Source organism: Pseudophryne corroboree, chromosome 3, assembly GCF_028390025.1.
Source record: "Pseudophryne corroboree isolate aPseCor3 chromosome 3, aPseCor3.hap2, whole genome shotgun sequence".
Lineage (NCBI taxonomy): Eukaryota > Metazoa > Chordata > Amphibia > Anura > Myobatrachidae > Pseudophryne > Pseudophryne corroboree.
Window position 1 is genome coordinate 386452124 of NC_086446.1, and position 23261 is coordinate 386475384.

The 23261-nt window shown below is 47.2% G+C and overlaps 1 protein-coding gene across 1 annotated transcript in view; it reads left to right on the forward strand.

Moving 5' to 3' along the window:
- Positions 1–5608, forward strand: part of NAGLU (N-acetyl-alpha-glucosaminidase) — a 111853-nt gene extending 106245 nt beyond the window's left edge. Inside the window, exon 6 of the mRNA XM_063960021.1 lies at positions 2986–5608. Coding sequence (XP_063816091.1) covers positions 2986–4187 — 1202 coding nt within the window. The 3' untranslated portion in view covers positions 4188–5608. The remainder of the gene's footprint in view (positions 1–2985) is intronic.
- The last annotated feature ends 17653 nt before the right edge of the window (positions 5609–23261 follow it).

The following is a 23261-nucleotide window of genomic DNA, read 5'->3' on the forward strand; positions in this document are numbered from 1 at the left end:
CTATAGCAGTAAGTAGAACAAAGGTTCAGGTGATCCTCATTGTTCCGGTCTAAACGAGGAGGGCTTGGTATCTAGTTCTTTAGGATTTACTCATAAAAGATCTCTGGCTTCTTCCTCTGTGAGCAACTGTTACAACAAGATTCGGGCGTGTATCAAGACTTCCCACGGCTGCGCTTGACGGCGTGGCGGTTGAACGCCATATCCTACCCAGAAAAGGATATTCACAGTGAAGTCATTTCCACACTTCTTCGGGCTAGATAAGTAACGGCAAAGCCTTACCACCATGTTTGGAGAAAATGTGTGTCTTGGTATGAATCCAAGAAGGCTACTACGGATGGTTTCAGCTGGCTCGTTCTTCTCCATGCTTTGCAAACCGGTGTGGGTGCATGCCTAAAGTGAAACTCCATTTCAGTGCGGTTTTGGCCTTATAAATTTTCTTTCGGCAAAGAATTGGCAACCTTTCCGGAAGTTCGGTCCTTCATGGAATGAGTACTGCACATCTAACCTCCATTTGTGCCTCCATTGGCACCGTGGGACCTTGACGTGGTGTTGCGTTTTCCTGTGTCAAACTGTTGGAACCTTTCATAAAGGTTATGTTAAGAATTCTCTTTTGGAGAGTGGTCATGCTTTTGGCTTAAGCGTCCGCAGGGCGGATGTCGGAAGTAGCGGCTGGGCCTCACAAGAGCCCCTGTTTGATCATCCAGGTGGATAGAGCGGATTTGAGAACTCTGATAATAGTTCTGCCAAAAGTGTTTTTGGTGTTTCACAGAAACCTGCTTATTTGATGCCTGTGGTTGCTTAAGCATTGGCTGATTCAAGGTCTCTTGACGTAGTCCGGGCTTGAATATTTATGTCGCCAATTTGGCTCAGATCTGGGAAACAGATGCTCTGTTTGTCCGGTATACCCCAGCGTGATTGGGGCGTCTGCGTCTATGCAGTCTGTTATACGCTGGATCTGTGATACGATTCAGCTTGCTCGTTCTACGGCTGGTTTGCCATTACCGAAGTCGGTGGAGACCCATTCTGCTAGGAAGTTGTGCTCTTCGTGGGCGGATGCCCGAGGAGTCTCGGCAGTTCAGATTTGCCGAGCGGTTACTTGGTTGGGTTCAAATACTTTTTTGCTAAGCTCTACAAGTTTGATACCCTGGCTGATGGAGACCTCATGGTTGCTCAATCGGTGCTGCAGAGTCGTCTGCACTCTCCCGCCCGGTCTGGAGCTTTGATATAAACCCCATTGTCCTTACGGAGTCCCCAGCATCCTCTAGGATGTATGAGAAAATAGGATTTTAATACCTACCGGTAAATCCTTTTCTCTTAGTCCGTAGAGGATGCTGGGCGCCCGTCCCAGTGCGTACTGTCTCTGTAGTTATTGGTTATGGTTACACTCTTGTGGTGTTTCTTTTTTGTCAGGCTGTTGCTGACGTTGTGCATGTCAGGGCATGCGGTGTCTTATTATCGGTTGTGTTGACACACTGGTTGTGTTACATATTCTCTCAGCATGGGGCTGTGTATTGTTCATGCCGTTGGCTGGTATGACACTCACCGTGTATGCACAATAAATTCTTTCCTCGAAATGTCCGTCTCCCTGGGCACAGTTTTCTAACTGAGGTCTGGAGGAGGGGCATAGAGGGAGGAGCCAGTTCACACCCAGTCAGTCTTTTTAGTGTGCCCATGTCTCCTGCGGATCCCGTCTATACCCCACGGTCCTTACGGAGTCCCCAGCGTCCTCTACGGACTAAGAGAAAAGGATTTACTGGTAGGTATTAAAATCCTATTTATTTATTTATTGATTTTTTACTAAAATAATTTTGGATAGGGTTAAATTCACCTAATTCACCTAAACCCTAGACCATTTCTGAGCTGTTTTTGGGGGAAATAAATCATCAGTCAAGTGGTTAAAAGCAATTGCAGGTGTCAAACAGGATGGTGTCCAGCTCAGTATGAAAGAATGTCAGGACAGGAACAATAATTCAATCCCTTCATCAGGTGCACTTCATAAATTACTGTACCTCCACTTTGTGCAGGCAAAAAATGCACTTTGAAAAGAACTTCAGAGCTAAAATGAGTAACTCCTCTTTAGGTGGCCATACATTTTTAAAACTAAAATCCAATAAACCTGCCACTCTGCAGTTGGTCTCTTGCAATACAAGTTATTTTCCGTAGTAAAATATATATATATATATATATATATATATATATATATATATATATATATATATATATATATATATATATATATATATATATATATATATATATATATATATATATATATATATAATTTTTTTTTTTTTTTTTTTTTTTTTTTTCTCTACAGTTCTTTAAGGGAAAAGAAGAATAACAGAAAGCTTGTACATGATTTGTTTCAGTGAATTGCTTATAAACAGCTGGAGGAAACAGGTGGTGTTCAGTATTCCGGCTTTTGGGATCCTGGCACTCAGTATATCGGCGCCGGAATCCTGACACCCAGCATACCGACAACTATTCTTCCTCTTGGGGGTCCACGACCCCTCTGGAGGGAGGGCGCCACCGCGGCAGCAGCGTGGCGAGCGCAGCAAGCCCGCAAGGGGCTCATTAACGCTCGCCCAGCTGTCAGTATGCCAGCGCTGGTATGCTGGCTGCAGAGATCCCGGCCGCCGATATACCATACTACACCCGGAGGAAGCTGCAAAGAAATAATTTTTTATGCAGTACTTGTCTCTTGCACACAATTAAGGTAACCAATCTGGCGAGTCAAACATTTTTCATTAGAATACTGTTAATTCAGTGCTTTAATGATGTAATTGGTTCCTAGTTACAACTTTGACAGGTGTGCTTTAGAAAAGTAATCGAGCAGAGGAGTTGTTTTCCTTTGACTGTAGAAAGATTGACAGTGTACTGTAGGTCTAACAATAAGATGTCTAACATGTATTGTCTGTTTTATTAGTGCTACATACAATTAAATGTACTTTTAGAATGAGTTACATTCTTTCCTCCTTTCCACAGTGGACCCGGGAGCTATCTGGCTTATGCAGGGCTGGCTATTTGTTAATAGTCCATATTTTTGGAAACCAACCCAAATTCGAGCACTACTTCATGGAGCACCGATCGGTAGGATGATTGTCTTGGACTTATTTGCAGAGACTGTGCCTATTTACCAATCAACAGAGTCTTTCTATGGGCAGCCATTTATTTGGTGCATGCTTCATAATTTTGGTGGCAATCATGGGTTATATGGAAAAGTTGACAGTGTGAATACTGGGCCCTTTGATGCCAAATCCTTCAAAGACTCTACAATGGTTGGAACAGGGCTAACACCAGAAGGTATTGAACAGAATGACATGATATATGAGCTGATGAATGAAATTGGTTGGTTATCTAAGCCCCTTAATCTTACCAAATGGATCTCCAATTATTCCACCAGACGTTATGGTCGAGAAAACTTAAATGCTCAGTCTGCATGGCAGTTGCTTCTTGGAAGTGTCTACAACTGTACCCAATACTGGAAGGACCACAATCACAGTCCGCTAGTTAGGCGCCCATCTCTTAAAATGAACACAGACATTTGCTACAATGAAAGCAAGCTGTATGAGGCCTGGATGTTTATGTATTCTGCAACCCCTTACCTGTCAAATAGCAGCACATTTCTATATGACCTGGTAGATGTTACCAGAGAAGCCTTACAGCAGTTGGTAACTGAGTATTATAAAGAGATCAAAATTGCTTATGAAAATGAAGATCTAGAAAAGGTTATGACTGCAGGCGGTGTACTGGTTTATGATCTCCTTCCTGAACTTGATAATCTCCTATCCAGCCAACCCCAGTTCTTGCTTGGCCGATGGCTGGAAAGTGCTCGTCAAATGGCAATCACCAAAGAGGAGGAATCACTGTATGACATGAATGCTCGGAACCAGATCACTTTATGGGGTCCTACTGGCAATATTTTGGACTATGCCAACAAGCAGTTTGGTGGTCTTGTACAAGATTATTATAAAGAACGGTGGAGCCTCTTTCTGTGGTGCCTTATTGAGAGCCTCAATATGGAAATACCCTTCCGCCAAGACCTCTTTAATCAGGCTGTATTCAGTGTGGAAAATGAGTTCATCTACAATGGCAAGAAATATAGTTCTACTCCCACTGGAGATACTCTTGAGATTGTCAAAAATATTTTTCTAAAGTATTACCCAAAGGCAGGAAGTTTGCATTAAATCTCAGTATCTTCAAGGCAAACGCATCATTTGTAAGAAAGGAGAGCATGGTCTTTTTTTTTTTTTTTCTTCCCATGTGACATAAGTTATTTACATAGCACACACACATTCCGCAGCGCTTTACAGAGAATAATTGTCCATTCACATCAGTCCATGCCCCAATGGTGCTTACAATCTATATTCCCTACCAGATATACATCCTAAGGTTAATTTTGTTAGGAGCCAATTAACCTACCAGTATATTTTTGGTTTGTGGGAGGAAACCGGAGTACCTGGAGGAAATCCACGCAAGTACGGGGAGAATATACAAACTCCACACAACTTATTTATAGTGAACAAAAGGTATATGCATACAAGCATCTCGATAAGCATACTACTTTTGCAACACAATGTGTAAGCCACACTGATCGGTATGAAGGCTATAGAATAATGAAAGTTCTTCATTAGTACTTGCTGGCCACATCTCTGCTTCATTTCTCAAAGCATGTTTTGTAATCCTTCTGCATACACACATCGCTAAAGGCTCCCACAGAACTTTGTGCTCTATTGAATTAGTTGTTGTGGAGACAGTCATCATATAGGCTGGATCAGTATTCATGAGATACACAGCCAATATGTGAATTTGAAACCAGTGATTAAAAAATTCAAATACAGCCTATCAATTGTGTAGGAAACAGTGACCTCATTGAGGCACTTTGATAGGCAAGTCATTTGATAGGTAACTGTCTCATGAATTTCATTTTAATTTATAAAATGTCTTATAATGTACATTTGCCAAAATTACAAGTTTATTTAAAGTGTTGGATTATTGATGTCAGATGCAAGTGTTCAGCGGGTCACATATGATGGTGTCCTCCAGTTGCATGCAGCACAGCTGCAAGCACTCTTGCAAATGTAACCCTGGCAATTATTCCTGGCACATTTAGTGTATCCACTATACATTCTAGCAATTTGTGCAGTGCGGTACTTGTCAGAATATAGTATATGTTATTGCACAATTCTTTTTTTAATACTTTGTCCACAAATAAGATATGTACTGAAAAGATGTTTTTTTGTAATTAGATAAAAAAAAAAATGGTAAGTATTAAGGAAATAAGGTTTTGAATCAGATTTTTGGTAATATTTCTGTGTATCAATATTTACTACTATGCAAGGAAGAGTTGATTCTATGTTCATGCATAACTCCCACTATGCCATATACAGACCACTAAGCCAAATACAGGCCACGTGCTCCAATACACCCAGTTACATCACATTTAGCAAAGGCCATGTTGTATACTGGTGGACGCAATCCATTTTGGTTTTTTTACCATTCTGTACTTTTCAGGGGGAAGGATATCTTGTGAAATACATAGATTATATAATATCACATCACCTTGTAATTAATAAATTGCTTTTCATAATCTTTACATGTAAGGTCAATAAAGTTGTTTTGTAATGTAATATAATGTGAGTTTTAGTGGTTTTTAATGCATTTCAGCCTGTAACATTTGTAGAAACAGCTACAACGTATGAACACAGAAAAGGTGATAAATGTTAAAAATAATTTATACTAAACTTTTATTGTGGAAAATAAAAATGCATGAATACATCAACACAAAAAAGAGGGTAACCCCGCACCAGTTTTGTTAGTTTTAAATGACTCACTATAGTCTCATATAAAAATGTTATACTGTGAAAAAATTGGTATTGTCTATATACTGTATACAGGTGCTACCATGAACTCTGATACAATCTATATAAACACAAAAAAGGAATAAGATGAGTTATTTCGTGTAGTGCACTACTGAGACGCTCCATTAATTCTTTACAGTGGGATTTCGGGTAACAGCAGGCCCTTAATGTCTGGTCATGCTGACACTTGTTCTACGAGTGGCGGCATCACAGGGCAGGCTTGCTGTGACCTGCAGTTCCACTGTAGAGAAAAATAGTTATATTTTTACACTTAACCCTGCATCCACTGCCACCATTGGACGCAATGGAGTGATTTTCTTTTTATTTTATTATTTTCTCATACGTCCTAGAAGATGCTGGGGATGCTTCAAGAACCATGGGGTATAGACGGGATCCGCAATAGATTTAGGCACACCTAAAGACTTTGACTGGGTGTGAACTGGCTCCTCCCTCTATGCCCCTCCTCCAGACTCCAGTTTAGATTCTGTGCCCAGAGAGACTGGTCACACACAGGGGAGCTCTACTGAGTTTCTCTGAAAAGACTTTGTTAGGTTTATTATTTTCAGGGAGACCTGCTGGCAACAGGCTCCCTGCTTCGTGGGACTGAGGGGAGAGAAGCAGACCTACTTCTCTGAGTTCAAAGGCTCTGCTTCTTAGGGTACTGGACACCATTAGCTCCAGAGGGTCCGATCACTTGGTACGCCTAGCTGCTCGTTCCCAGAGCCGCGCCGTCACCCCCCTTGCAGAGCCAGAAGAAAGAAGCCGGGTGAGTAAAAGAAGACTTCAGTGACTGCAGAAGACTTAAGTGTTGAGGTACCGCGCAGCGGTCGCTCTGCGCGCCATGCTCCCAGACACACAGCGGCACTGGCAGGGTGCAGGGGGGGCGCCCTGGGCAGCATGAACACTGAGGTTTTACACTGGCAAATAATAAGATTTTACTCACCGGTAAATCTATTTCTCGTAGTCCGTAGTGTATGCTGGGGACTCCGTAAGGACCATGGGGATTAGCGGCTCCGCAGGAGACTGGGCACAACTAAAGAAAGCTTTAGGACTACCTGGTGTGCACTGGCTCCTCCCACTAAGACCCTCCTCCAGACCTCAGTTAGGATACTGTGCCCGGAAGAGCTGACACAATAAGGAAGGATTTTGAATCCCGGGTAAGACTCATACCAGCAACACCAATCACACCGTATAACTCGTGATACTATACCCAGTTAACAGTATGATAACAACTGAGCCTCTCAACAGATGGCTCAACAATAACCCTTTAGTTAGGCAATAACTATATACAAGTATTGCAGACAATCCGCACTTGGGATGGGCGCCCAGCATCCACTACGGACTACGAGATATAGATTTACCGGTGAGTAAAATCTTATTTTCTCTAACGTCCTAAGTGGATGCTGGGGACTCCGTAAGGACCATGGGGATTATACCAAAGCTCCCAAACGGGCGGGAGAGTGCGGATGACTCTGCCGCACCGAATGAGCAAACTCTAGGTCCTCCTCAGCCAGGGTATCAAACTTGTAGACTCTTGCAAGAGTGTTTTAACCCGACCAAGTAACAGCTCGGCAAATTTGTAAAGCCGAGACCCCTCGGGCAGCCGCCCAAGAAGAGCCCACTTTCCTCGTGGAATGGGCTTTCACAGATTTAGGGTGCGGCATTCCAGCCGCAGAATGTGCAAGTTGAATCGTGCTACAGATCCAGCGAGCAATAGTCTGCTTAGAAGCAGGAGCACCCAGCTTGTTGGGTGCATACAGGATAAATAGCGAGTCAGTTTTCCTGACTCCAGCCGTCCTGGAAACATATACTTTTCAGGGCCCTGACTACGTCCAGAAACTTGGAATCCTCCAAGTCCCAATTAGCCGCAGGCACCACAATAGGTTGGTTCACATTAAAAACTGATACCACCTTAGGAAGGAATTGGGAACGAGTCCTCAATTCCGCCTTATCCATATAAAATACAGATAAGGGCATTTGTATGACAAAGCCGCCAATTCTGATACACGCCTGGCCGACGCCACGGCCCACAGCATGACCACTTTCCACGTGAGGTATTGTAGCTCCTCGGATTTAAGTGGCTCAACCCAATGCGACTTCAGGAAATCCAACACCACGTTGAGATCCCACGGTGCCACTTGAGGCACAAACGGGGGCTGACTATGCAGCACTCCCTTAACAAAGTCCGAACTTCAGGCAGTGAAGCCAGTTCTATTTTGGAAGAAAATCGATAGAGCCGAAATCTGGACCTTCATGGAACCCAATTTTAGGCCCATAGTCACCTCTGACTGTAGGAAGTGCAGAAATCGACCTAGCTGAAATTTCTCCTTTGGGCCTTCCTGGCCTCACAGCATGCAACATATTTCCACCATATGCGGTGATAATGGTTTGCGTTCACTTCTTTCCTAGCTTTAAATAGCGTAGGGAGAACTTCCTCCGGAATGCCCTTTTCCTTCAGGATCCGGCGTTCAACCACCATGCCGTCAAACGCAGCCGCGGTACGTCTTGGAACAGACAGGCCCCCTGCTGCAGCAGGTCCTGTCTGAACGGCAGAGGCCATGGGTCCTCTGAGATCATTTATTGGAGTTCTGGGTACCAAGCTCTTCTTGGCCACCCGGAACAATGAGTATAGTTCTTACTCCTCTCCTTCTTATTATTCTCATTACCCTGGGTATGAGAGGCAGAGAAGGGAACACATACACCGACTGGTACACCCACGGTGTTACCAGAGCGTCCACAGCTATCGCCTGAGGGTCCCTTGACCTGGCGCAATATCTTTGTAGCTTTTTGTTGAGGTGGGACGCCATCCTGTCCACCTGTGGCCTTTCCCCACGGTGTACAATCATTTGGAAGACTTCTGGATGAAGTCCCCCCTCTCTCGGGTGGAGGTCGTGTCTGCTGAGAAAGTCTGCTTCTCAGTTGTCCACTCCGGGAATGAACACTGCTGACAGTGCTAATACATGATATTCCGCCCATCGGAGAATCCTTGTGGCTTCTGCCATCGCCATCCTGCTTCTTGTGCCGCCCTGTCGGTTTACATGAGCGACCGCCGTGATGTTGTCTGACTGGATCAGCACCGGCCGGTGTGGAAGCAGGGGTCTAGCCTGACTTAGGGCATTGTAAATGGCCCATAGTTCCAGAACATTTATGTGTAGGGAAGTCTCCTGACTTTTCCATAGGCCTTGGAAGTTTCTTCCCTGTGTGACTGCCCCCCAGCCTGGAAGGCTGGCATCCGTGGTCACCAGGACCCAGTCCTGTATGCCGAATCTGTGGCCCCCTAGAAGATGAGCACTCTGCAGTCACCACCACAGCGACACCCTGGCCCTTGGAGACAGGGTTATCCGCCGATGCATCTGAGGATGCGACCCGGACCACTTGTCCAACAGATCCCACTGGAAGATCCTTGCATGGGACTTGGCGAATGGAAATTCTTCGTAAGAAGCTACCATCTTTCCCAAGGCTCGCGTGCATAGATGCACCGATACCTGTATTTGTATTAGGAGGTCTCCGTCTAGAGACGCCAACTCCTTGGACTTCTCCTCCGGGAGAAACCCTTTTTATCCTGTTCTGTGTCCAGAACCATACCCAGGAACAGTAGACGCGTCGTAGGAACCAGCTGCGACTTTGGAATATTCAGAATCCAGCCGTGCTGTTGTAGCACTTCCCGAGATAGTGCTACTCCGACGAACAACTGCTCCCTGGACCTCGCCTTTATAAGGAGATCGTCCAAGTACGGGATAAGTACTTCGGCCATTACCTTGGTAAATACCCTCGGTGCCGGGGACAGACCAACGGCAACGTCTGGAATTGGTAATGACAATCCTGTACCACAATTTTGAGGTACACCTGGTGATGAGGGTAAATAGGGACATGCAGGTAAGTATCCTTGATGTCCAGTGATACCCTGAAATTTTCCAGGCTTGCAATAATCGCCCTGAGCGATTCCATTTTGAACTTGAACCTTCGTATGTAAGTGTTCAAGGATTTCCATTTTAGAATGGGTCTCACCGAACCGTCTGGTTTCGGTACCACAACATTTTGGAATAGTAACCCCGGCCTTGTTGAAGGAGGGGTACCTTGATTTCACCTGCTGGAAGTACAGCTTGTGAATTGCCGCCAGTACTACCTTTCTCCGAGGGCAGCAGGCAAGGCTGATGTGAGGCAACGGCGAGGGGGAGTCGTCTCGAACTCCAGCCTGTATCCCTGTGATACTACTTGCAGAACCTAGGGATCCACCTGTGGGCAAGCCCACTGATCCCTGCAGTTCCCGAGACGCGCCCCCACCGCACCTGTCTCCACCTGTGGAGCCCCAGCGTCATGCGGTGGACTCAGAGGAAGCGAGGGAAGATGATTTGATCCTGGAACTGGCTGACTGGTGCAGCTTTTTCCTTCTTCCCTTGTCTCTGTGCAGAAAGGAAGCGCCTTTGACCCGCTTGCTTTTCTGAAGCCGAAAGGACTGTATCTGAAAATACGGTGCTTTCTTAGGCTTTTGTGAGGAAACCTGAGGTAAAAAATTTTCTTCCCAGCTGTTGCTGTGGATACGAGGTCCCAGAGACCATCCCCAAACAATTCCTCACCCTTATAAGGCAGAATCTCCATGTGCCTTTTAAATGCAGCATCACCTGTCCACTGCCGGGTTTCTACTACCCTCCTGGCAGAATGGACATTGCATTAATTCTGGATGCCAGCCGGCAAATATCCCTCTGTGCATCCTTTATATATAAGACAACGTCTTAAATATGCTCAATGTTAGCAAAATATTATCCCTGTCTTAGCGTATTAATATTATCTGACAGGGTGTCAGACCACGCTGCAGCAGCACTATTTATGCTGAGGCAATTGCAGGTTTCAGTATATAACCTGAGTGTGTAAATACGGACTTCAGGATCGCCTCCTGCTTTTTATCAGCAGGTTCCTTCAAGGTGGCCGTATCCTAAGATGGCAGTGCCACCTTTTGACAAACGTGTGAGCGCCTTATCCACCCTAAGGGATATCTCCCAACGTGACCTATCCTCTGGCGGGAAAGGGTACGCCATCAGTAACTTTTTAGAAATTACCAGTTTCTTATCGGGGGAAACCACGCTTCTTTACACACTTCATTCATTCATCTGATGGGGGAACAAAACAGTGGCTGTTTTTTCTCCCCAAAAATAAAACCCCTTTTATGTGGTACTTGGGTTCATGTCAGAAAATGCGTAACACATTTTTCCATTGCCGAGATCATATAACGGATGTTCCTAGTGGATTGTGTATATGTCTCAACCTCGTCGACACTGGAGTCAGACTCCGTGTCGACATCTGTGTCTGCCATCTGAGGTAACGGGCGTTGTTTGAGCCCCTGATGGTCTTTGAGACGCCTGGGCAGACGCGGGCTGAGAAGCCGGCTGTCCCACAGCTGTTCCGTCATCCAGCCTTTTATGTAAGGAGTTGACACTGTCGGTTAATACCTTCCACCTATCCATCCACTCTGGTGTCGGCCCCACAGGGGGCGACATCCCATTTATCGGCCTCTGCTCCGCCTCCACGTAACCTTTCTCATCCAACATGTCGACACAGCCGTACCGACACACCGCACACACACAGGGAATGCTCTGACTGAGGACAGGACCCCACAAAGTCCTTTGGGGAGACCGAGAGAGAGTATGCCAGCACACACCAGAGCGCTATATAATGCAGGGATTAACACTATAACTGAGTGATTTTTCCCCAAATAGCTGCTTGTATACATATATTGCGCCTAAATTTAGTGCCCCCCCTCTCTTTTTAACCCTTTGAGCCTGAAAACTACAGGGGAGAGCCTGGGGAGCTGTCTTCCAGCTGCACTGTGAAGAGAAAATGGCGCCAGTGTGCTGAGGGAGAAGCCCCGCCCCCTTTCCGGCGGACTTTCTCCCGCTTTTTCTGTGATACTGGCAGGGGTAATTTTACATCTATATAGCCTCTGGGACTATATATGATGTATATTTTGCCAGCCAAGGTGTTATTTATTGCCCTCAGGGCGCCCCCCCCCCAGCGCCCTGCACCCATCAGTGACCGAAGTGTGAGGTGTACATGAGGAGCAATGGCGCACAGCTGCAGTGCTGTGCGCTACCTTGGTGAAGACCGAAGTCTTCTGCCGCCGATTTTCCGGACCTTCTTCGTGCTTCTGGCTCTGTAAGGGGGACGGCGGCGCGGCTCCGGGAACTAACACCAAGGTCGGGTCCTGCGGTCGATCCCTCTGGAGCTAATGGTGTCCAGTAGCCTAAGAAGCCCAAACTACCACCTGTTAGGTAGGTTCGCTTCTTCTCCCCTTAGTCCCTCGCTGCAGTGAGTCTGTTGCCAGCAGATCTCACTGAAAATAAAAAACCTAAATATACTTTCTTTCTAGGTGCTCAGGAGAGCCCCTAGTGTGCATCCAGCTCGGCCGGGCACAAGAATCTAACTGAGGTCTGGAGGAGGGTCTTAGTGGGAGGAGCCAGTGCACACCAGGTAGTCCTAAAGCTTTCTTTAGTTGTGCCCAGTCTCCTGCGGAGCCGCTAATCCCCATGGTCCTTACGGAGTCCCCAGCATCCACTTAGGACGTTAGAGAAATGTATATTTAAAGTGCCTAGGCACTAAATATAGACCCCCGCCAGTATAATTATGTGGATTTGAGCGGGACTGAAGCACGCCGGTGAGGGGGCGTGGCTTAGCCATCACAGCTCTTTCCAGCGCCATTTTATCTAACGTCCTAGTGGATGCTGGGGACTCCGCAAGGACCATGGGGAATAGACGGGCTCCGCAGGAGACAGGGCACTCTAAGAAAGAATTAGGACTACTGGTGTGCACTGGCTCCTCCCTCTATGCCCCTCCTCCAGACCTCAGTTAGAATCTGTGCCCGGACGGAGCTGGGTGCATTTTAGTGAGCTCTCCTGAGCTTGCTAATAAAGTATTTTTGTTAGGTTTTTTTATTTTCAGAGAGCTTCTGCTGGCAACAGACTCTCTGCTACGTGGGACTGAGGGGAGAGAAGCAAACCTACTAACTGCGGCTAGGTTGCGCTTCTTAGGCTACTGGACACCATTAGCTCCAGAGGGATCGAACACAGGAACTTAACCCTTGGTCGTATGTTCCCGGAGCCGCGCCGCCGTCCCCCTCGCAGAGCCAGAAGACCGAAGCCGGCGAGTGAAGCAAGAAGACGTCAAAATCGGCGGCAGAAGACTCCTGTCTTCATATGAGGTAGCACACAGCACTGCAGCTGTGCGCCATTGCTCCCACATTACACCCACACACTCCGGTCACTGTAGGGTGCAGGGCGCAGGGGGGGGCGCCCTGGGCAGCAATTGAGTACCTCCTGGCAAAATAGGGCATATATACAGCTGGGCACTGTATATATGCATGAGCCCCCGCCATTATTTTTACACAAAATTGCGGGACAGAAGCCCGCCGCTGAGGGGGCGGGGCTTCTTCCTCAGCACTCACCAGCGCCATTTTCTCTCCACAGATCCGCTGAGAGAAGCTCCCCAGGCTCTCCCCTGCACGGTAGAAGAGGGTAAAAAGAGAGGGGAGGCACATAAATTTGGCGCAAAAACAGTATATACAGCAGCTACTGGGTTAACACTAAGTTACTGTGTGATTCCTGGGACATATAGCGCTGGGGTGTGTGCTGGCATACTCTCTCTCTCTCCAATGGGCCTTATGGGGGAACTGTCTTCAAATAGAGCATCCCCTGTGTGTGTGGTGTGTCGGTACGTGTGTGTCGACATGTCTGAGGTAAAAGGCTCCCTTAAGGAGGAGATGGAGCAAATATGTGTGTGAGAGGGTGTCTCCGTCGACGACGCCGACACCTGTTTGGATATGTGTAAGTGCAAAGGTGAATTTATTGCACAAAAGATTAGAGAACAGACAGGAAATCTACCCATGTCTGTCCCTATGGAGCAGAAACTTCAGAGTATCACAATGCTCACTATCCAGAATAATAGACACTGATGTCGACACGGAGTGCGACTCCAGTGTCGACTACGATAATGCAAAGTTACAGCCAAAATGGCAGAAAAGTATTCAATATATGATTATTGTAATAAAAAATGTTTTGCATATCACTGATGACTCATCTGTCCCTGACACAAGGGTACACAGGTGTAAGGGGAAGAAAGCTGAGGTAAATTTCCCTCCTCTCATGAGGAAAAAGAGCGGGAATCTCCAGACAAGAAGCTGCAGTTTCCCACAAAGAATTCTCAGGGAGTATCCTTTCCCCACTAGGGCCAGGATATGATGGGAATCTTCCCCTAGGGTGTCACGTTTGCCCAAAAGGTAACCCTGACGTAACAGCTATTCTCAGGGATCCTGCAGATAGTGTGCACATTCTGGTACACTACTCAGACCGGCGATTGGGTCGGCATGGGTTTACAGCGCTGTGGCGGCATGGACTAATTGAGACCCTAGTATGTACATATATGTATGTATATATATATATATATATATATATATATATATATATATATATATATTAAAGATGCTGTCTTAAGATTATATATATATATATATATATATATATATATATATATATATATATATATATATAATAAAACATGCCCAAAGAGACGTGTATACTGGGTCCTAGAGTCAAAGCTATGTCGATTTCTGCTTGACATGTCCTGTAGAATATGCAATGGACAGAGGATGCCGACATAAGAGGCATATAGAAGGCTGAGGATTGTGTGGAGAAGGGTTCTCGGACCTGGTCTCCACAGCTATAGCTGGTAATTCTGATATTTTGCCTTATATTCCTGCACAGCCTAGGAAAGCACGTCATTATCAAATGCAGCCTTCCGAACAAAGAAACAAAGTCCGAGGTGCGTCCTTTCTTGCCAGAGGCGGGGGCAGAGGAAAGAAGCTGCACAACGCAGCAAGTTCCCTGGAACAGAAGTCCTCCCCGGCCTCTACAAAAATCCACCGCATGTCGCTGGAGTTCCACAGGCGGAGCTAGGCCCGGTGGGGGCACACTTTCGTAAGTTCAGCCACAAGTGGGTTCACTCCCTATTAGATCCCTGGGCAATAGATATTGTGTCTCCGGGATACAAGCTGGACTTGGAGAAGATGCCTCCTCACTGTCGGCCCTGCCGGCTTCCCCCTGCGAGAGTGAAACAGGGTTAACTGCACAAGTTGTATCTTCAACAGGTGGTGGTCAAGGTTCCCTTCCTTCAACAAGGAGGGGGTTATTATTCGACCATGTTGTAGTCCCGAAACCGGACGGTTCGGTCAGACCCATATTGAATTTAAAATCCCTGAACATATACCTGGAAAGGTTCAAGTGCAAGATGAAATCGCTAAGAGCGGTCATTGCAAGCCTAAAAAGGGGGAGATTTTATGGTGTCTCGGGGCAAAAGGGATGCATACCTTCGTGTCCCCATTTATCCACCTCATCAGGCGTACCTCAGAATTGCGGTACGGAATTGTCATTACCAATTTCTGACGTGGCCGGTTGGTCTCTCCACGGCCCCGAGAATATTCACCAAAGTAATGGCGGAAATGATGGTGCTACTGCGGAAGCAAGGTGCCACTATTATCACGTTCTTGGTCGATTTCCTCATAAGAGCGAGATTGAGAGAGCAGTTGCGGAACAGCGTATCACTTTCTCTGGAAGTGTAACGGCAACACAGCTGGATTCTATGTATTCCAGAGTCGCAGTTGGTTCCTACAGCTCATCTGCCTCTTCTAGGCATGATCCTAGACACAGATCAGAAAAGGGTTTATCTCCCGATAGAGAGAGCTCGTGACACTGGTCCGGAATCTATTGAAACCAAAACCGGTATCAGTGCGTCACTGCACTCTTGTCCTGGGAAGGATGGTGGCATCATACGAGGCCATTCCCTTCGGCAGGTTCCATGCGAGGACCTTCCAATGGGACTTACGGGACGAGTGGTCCGAATCACATCTTCAAATGCATCGGTTTATCACCCTATCCACCAGGGCCAGGGTGTCTCTCCTGTGGTGGCTGCAGAGTGCTCACCTTCTTGAAGGTCGCAGATTCGGCATTCAGGACTGGGTCCTGGTGACCACGGATACAAGCCTCCGAGGGTGGGGGGCAGTCACACAAGGAAAACAATTTCCAAGGGCGGAGGTCAAGTCAGGAGACTTGCCTTCACATAAATATCCTGGAATTAAGGGCCATATGCATCGCCCTAAGTCAAGCGGAGAACTTGCTTCGCGAAAAAACGGTGCTGATTCAGTCAGACAACATCACAGCAGTGGCTCATGTAAACCGCCAAGGCGGCACAAGGAGCAGAGTGGTGATCGCGGAGGCCACCAGAATTCTTTGCTGGGCGGAGAATCACGTAAGAGCACTGTCAGCAGTGTTCATTCCGGGAGTGGACAACTGGGAAGCAGACTTCCTCAACTGGCACCACCTCCACCCGGGAGAGTGGGGACTTCATCAAGAAGTCTTCACGCAGATTGCAAGGCAGTGGGAACTGCCACAGGTGGGCATGATGGCGTCCCGCCTCAACAAAACGCTACAGAGATATTGCGCCAGGTCAAGAGACTCTCAGGCGATAGCTGTAGACGCACTGGTGACACCGTGGGTGTTCCAGTCGGTTTATGTGTTTCCTTCTCTTCCTCTCATACCCAAGGTGCTGAGAATCGTAAGGAAAAGAGGAGTGAGAACAATACTTATTGTTCCGGATTGGCCAAGAAGGACTTGGTATTCGGAACTGCAAGAAATGCTCGCAGAGGACCCATGGCTTCTGCCTTTCAGACAGGATCTGTTGCAACAGGGGCCCTGTCTGTTCCAAGACTTACCGCGGCTGCGTTTGACGGCATGGCGGTTGAACGCCGGATCCTAGCGGAAAAAGGCATTCCGGATGAAGTTATTCCTACGCTGATAAAGGCTAGGAAGGACGTGACAGCAAAGCATTATCACCGTATATGGCGCAAATATATTGCTTGGTGTGAGGCCAGGAAGGCCCCTACAGAGGAATTCCAGCTGGGCCGTTACCTTCACTTCCTACAGTCGGGAGTGACTATGGGCCTAAAATTGGGGTCCATAAAGGTCCAGATTTCGGCCCTATCCATTTTCTTTCAAAAGGAACTGGCTTCTCTTCCTGAAGTTCAGACTTTTGTAAAGGGAGTGCTGCATATTCAGCCCCCGTTTGTGCCTCCAGTGGCACCTTGGGATCTTAATGTGGTGTTGAGTTTCCTGAAATCGCACTGGTTTGAGCCACTTAAAACCGTGGAGTTAAAATATCTCGCGTGGAAGGTGGTCATGCTATTGGCCTTAGCTTCGGCTAGGCGTGTGTCAGAATTGGCGGCTTTGTCGCATAAAAGCCCCTATCTGGTTTTCCATATGGACAGGGCAGAATTGCGGACTCGTCCGCAATTTCTGCCAAAAGTGGTATCATCTTTTCATTTGAACCAACCTATTGTGGTGCCTGCGGCTACTAGTGACTTGGAGGATTCCAAGTTACTAGATGTAGTCAGGGCTTTGAGGATTTATGTAGCCAGAACGGCTGGAGTCAGGAAAACTGACTCGCTGTTTATCCTGTATGCATCCAACAAGCTGGGTGCTCCTGCTTCAAACTATTGCTCGCTGGATCTGTAACACGATTCAGCAGGCTCATTCTGCGGCTGGATTGCCGCATCCAAAATCAGTAAAGGCCCATTCCACAAGGAAGGGGGGCTCTTCTTGGGCTGCTGCCCGAGGGGTCTCGGCATTACAGCTTTGCCGAGCGGCTACTTGGTCAGGTTCAAACACCTTTGCAAAGTTCTACAAGTTTGATACCCTGGCTGAGGAGGACCTTTTGTTTGCTCATTCGGTGCTGCAGAGTCATCCGCACTCTCCTGCCCGTTTGGGAGCTTTGGTATAATCCCCATGGTCCTTACGGAGTCCCCAGCATCCACTAGGACGTTAGAGAAAATAAGATTTTACTTACCGGTAAATCTATTTCTCGCAGTCCGTAGTGGATGCTGGGCGCCCGTCCCAAGTGCGGACTTCTTCTGCAATACTTGTATATAGTTATTGCTTACATAAGGGTTATTTTATGGTTGCATCGGGTTTATCTGATGCTCAGTTGTTGTTCATACTGTTAACTGGGTACGTTTATCATGAGTTATACGGTGTGATTGGTGTGGCTGGTATGAGTCTTACCCTGGATTCCAAAATCCTTTCCTTGTAATGTCTGCTCTTCCGGGCACAGTTTCCTTAACTGAGGTCTGGAGGAGGGGCATAGAGGGAGGAGCCAGTGCACACCAGTAGTCCTAATTCTTTCTTAGAGTGCCCTGTCTCCTGCGGAGCCCGTCTATTCCCCATGGTCCTTACGGAGTCCCCAGCATCCACTACGGACTGCGAGAAATAGATTTACCGGTAAGTAAAATCTTATTTTCTCCTCACAGAGACGCTGGTCCTTCCTAAACACTGCTGCATAAATCAGAGTGGAAAACGAGGGGGGGCACAGTCGTTTGGTGTAATATAAATTGAAATAAAAACACTATATCATGGGCGCTGGGGGAAATGAGCTGGTAAACGCCTTCTGTGTTTCCATGACAGATTGTACTGGGGTCTATCCCTTATAGCCAGTGTAATGTCGGTGGGTGTCTGCCACAAAGGGAATGACTATGTCGGTGGTGTTGACTCCTAATGGTACTTGCTACATGTAAATATGTCAACATGACAGTAGAGATATATTTTTCCCAGGAGAAAACTATATGGGAGAGACAGACGAGGGGGGTGTCCCTGTCGGCACCAACAATATCTGACTTGGTGGATATGGAACATGATAATGTGATGCATATCGGATAAAGCTATACCTATATGTAATAAGTATGTATAGTAAGATTATATAGGTCTGTGGCACGATCACAGACGTGATAATATTTATGGAGGGAGTCATATTCATAGAATGGATTTCTCTCAGGGTCGCAAAAATGTTATTTCTTTTTCATCCACTAGGGGTCACTGGAGTACTCTTGGGATATGGACGGCTTCCACCGGAAGAAGGCACTGAATAAATTAATTTTTGAGACTACTCCTCCCCTCCATATCCTCGAGCACTTCAGTGTTTTTTCTGTGCTCGACACAGTTAGAAGGCATAGTGGAGCTCGTCCACAAAGTATTGGAATTTTTTCTAAGTTTTTTTTTTTTCCTTTCAAGGATTTCCACGTCCTTTCCCCCCTTCTAACAGGCGTGGGTCAGGGACAGTGGAAGCGGCTGAGAACAGCCGTGAGTGTCGGACCTCTCTGTAAAGAGCTCCCTCACTCCACCTGCAGGCTGCCTGCAAAAAGCTGGACGGAGCTTGGATGAGAAGCCCCGTCATAGACTTTTGTTACGGTCCAGGTATGTTGGGTAGGGGCGGTCAGCTTATGCTGCCGCCCCACTATTGGGGATTATATTGGGCATGTTTTACTCACTAACGACCGCTGCCCGGAGCGCGTGTGCATAGGCCGCTTCACGGCTCTATGCAGCGCGCTCTCACTCTCCGCCGCTCCCAGCATCTTAAGTTACCTAGCAGACCGCTGCTCCCTGCGCCGCAGCAGCCGATATGTTCCCCGCTGCCTGGCTACACAGGAGGCCACTCCACTCTATGCTGTGTGTGGCGGGCCGGGAGCGCGTGTGCATAGGCCGCTCCACGGCTCTATGCAGTACGCTCTCTGCTCCCGCTGACCGCCCGCATCAGCCGAGGAGTTCCCCGCTGCCTTGACATACAGGTACAGGCCGCTCACACGGCCCTATGCAAAGTTCCACAGGCCCCGACCCGGTGCTGTACACGGAGGTCGTGGGGGTGGGGGGAGACATTAGCAGTATTGGCAGTGTTAAGCTTTGTAGAAAAACTTGGTACTTAACATGTTTAATGTTCTCCTGTCTGTTCCAGGATTCCTATATTACATCTCGGCTTAAGAGTGGTACTAGGGGAATTTGGGGGTCAGTTTTCTTATTGCTGGCAGGCACTGCACTTGCCTGATATATACAAGGAACTTTGGTGTTATTACTGAGTCGTGCAGACTGTCTGTGTGTAGTTTGTATTGTCTGTCTTTATAATGAGTAAGACACCAGCAAAATCTAAGAAACATTTTTCATGTCATGTCTGTAAGAGTGTGTTGCCTGATGGATCCACCACATGTACAGCATGTGTTGTTAATACAGCCACAAATACGATTTCCACAGAAGTAAAGCCAGCATCTCTGGACCCTCCATGGGCTTTACTTGCAGATGTATTAGTTGGTTTACAATCAGAGCTGGCCGCCTCTCGTGAAGAAAGAGAGGCGGCAAGATCTGAGTTTAAAATGAGACCATTTGAGTTACCAGGGGAGTCTCAATCTGGTCAGAGGTCCACCTTGAGTGGAAAAGATAAGTTTCCTTTTCCTAATAATTTTCCAGTCTCTGGGATACTAGACCTCACTGAACATGAGTATGAGGAGGGCGAAATAGACCAACAGTCAGATAGTGACGATTTTGACAGCCCAGGTATTGATAATCTCATCAGAGCAGTACGTCAGTCGCTGGAGTTTACGGAAACTGAGGAGCCCCTGACGAATGATGAGGTAGTCTTTACTAAACGACAGAGATCTCCGATGTGTTTCCCTATTTCGGAATCTCTTAATAAAATGTTACTGGAAACACGGAAGAATCCGGATAAACGGTTTTCTATACCTCGTAGATTTAAATCGAGTTACCCGTTTCCAGAGTCCATGACAGCTACATGGGAGAACCCACCATCGGTGGATTCATCCGTATCTAAACTTACAAGGAAGTTAACCATACCAGTACCAACTGCTACTACGCTTAAAGACCCTGCAGATCGTAAAATAGAGGCTATGCTAAGGTCCATGTATACAGCAGCTGGAGTGCTGCTGAGACCTGGGTTGGTTGGCATTTGGGTTACTAAAGCATTAATGGTATGGATAAAAGAGCTCAAGTCGGCTCTGCAAGATGACCATCTTATACTTCTCGCGGATCAAATCTGGGAAGCTGCTGAATATCTATGTACAGCTTCTACTGACGTCTGTCAGCTTACTTCTCGCCTGTCCTCATCGCTAGTCATAGTACGACGAGCACTTTGGCTGCGTTCTTGGCAGGCGGAGACGGAGGTTAAAAAAGGTATAGAGGCATTGCCTTATGATGGCGAGAAGCTTTTCGGTCCTGAATTGGACAAATGGATTTCTGAGGCTACTGGAGGAAAGTCTGTGTTTCTTCCATCGCCTACAACTATACCTAAACGGAAATATTCTGGTCCGGCGTTCAAATCCTTTAGAACTCAGCCCTTTCGTGGGCAGGGCACAGGAGCAGTCACGCCTGGTAGAAGAGGTCGGGGACGTAGTGCCCGACAATCCAATGCACGTCGTCAAGACACTAAGACCACTAACAAACCAGTGGCATGACGGGCTCCCAGCCCATCTCGGATCTCCAATTGTGGGAGCACGCCTTCAGAGCTTTCAGGGGGCGTGGCTGCAGACGTCCACAGATGGGTGGATCCGCAATTTAGTATTAGAGGGTTACAAAATAGAGTTCGATTATCTTCCGACAGGAAGATTTTTCACGACAGGACTGCCTGTGTCGGACGACAAGAAAGCAGTTCTGCAGGTTGCCATTCAGTCTCTGCTGAATGCTGCAGTTGTAATTCCGGTCCCCGTGCAGGAACAGGGGCAGGGTTATTATTCCAGTCTGTTTCTGGTACCAAAACCAGATGGCTCAGTCAGGCCAATATTGAACCTAAAAGGTCTCAATCATTACGTCACTTACCACAGATTCAAGATGGAATCTCTCAGGTCAGTAATTGCAGGGTTAGAGCCACAGGAATTCATGATTGCACTGGATCTCAAAGATGCGTACTTACACATTCCGATTTGGCCACCTCACCAGAGTTTCTTAAGGTTTGCAATAAGGCGAGACCATTACCAGTTTCAGGCTCTGCCGTTTGGCCTCTCATCAGCGCCTCGGGTATTCACCAAGGTAATGTCCGTGATGATAGCTCATCTCAGGTCCCTAGGAGTAATAATTGTTCCGTATTTGGACGATCTACTCATAAAGGCTCCGTCTCAACAATTGCTTCTCCAGCATGCTTTGCTAACGTACAATGTACTAGTTCAGCACGGTTGGATAGTCAGTTTAAAGAAATCACATCTAATTCCGTGTCAACGACTTCAATTCCTAGGGATGATTCTCGATACAGTAAATCAAAAGGTTTACCTGCCACAACAGAAAGTACAGGTCATTCGTCATCTGGTGCAATTAGTGCTCAAGCCACGCACAGTCTCAGTACATTTGTGCATTCGCCTTTTAGGCACAATGGTGGCGGCTTTCGAAGCACTTCAGTTCGGAAGATTTCACTCACGTCCGTTTCAACTGGAGGTGTTAGCGCAATGGTCGGGATCACATCTGCAGATGCACCACAGGGTGAGATTGTCGCCACAAGTCAGGGTGTCTCTTCTCTGGTGGTTAAAAATACACAATCTATCTGCAGGGAGACGATTCGGCGTCGTGAATTGGATAATTCTGTCAACAGACGCAAGTCTCAGAGGTTGGGGAGCTGTAGTTCAGAGTTATCGGCTCCAGGGCCTCTGGGCAGATCACGAAAGATCGCTATCCATAAATGTTCTGGAACTCAGGGCGATTTACAATGCTCTAAGACAAGCAGTGTACATGTTTCGTTTTCAGACTGTTCAGGTGCAGTCAGACAATGCGACGGCAGTCGCATACATAAACAAACAAGGAGGAACGAGAAGCCGCTTGGCAATGCGGGAAGTAGCTCGGATCCTCAGATGGGCCGAATATCACCAGGTGATATTGTCGGCAGTGTTCATTCCGGGAGTGGACAACTGGGAGGCAGATTTTCTCAGTCGTCGGGATTTTCATCCAGGAGAGTGGGCATTAAATCCAGAAGTGTTTCAGATGTTGATCCAGAGGTGGGGTTACCCTCAGGTGGATCTGATGGCATCCCGCCACAATCATCAGGTGTCACGATATGTGTCCAGAACAAGAGATCCAGGGGCAGTGGCGGTGGATGCTCTCACAGCCGCGTGGCCGTACAGCCTCGTGTATCTGTTTCCACCGTTTCCGCTGCTCCCGCTGTTGCTAAAACGGATCAAGAGAGGGTCCGTCACAGTCATACTAATAGCGCCTCATTGGCCTCGGAGAACTTGGTTCTCGGATCTCCTCGGTTTACTCGCAGACGATCCGTGGCCACTCCCACTACGTCCGGACCTGTTACAACAGGGTCCGTTCCTTTACCCCGATTTAGCGCGGCTGCGTTTGACGGGGTGGCTGTTGAAAAGGCCATCTTGAGAAGAGAGGGCATTCCGGAGTCTGTTATACCAACCATGGTACGAGCTAGGAAGCCGGTTACGGCAGCTCATTATTACAGAATCTGGCGTACTTATATAGGTTGGTGTGAAGCTCGGAAGTTTCCGACATCATCTTTTAATTTATCCCGTCTTTTGTTATTTTTACAGATGGG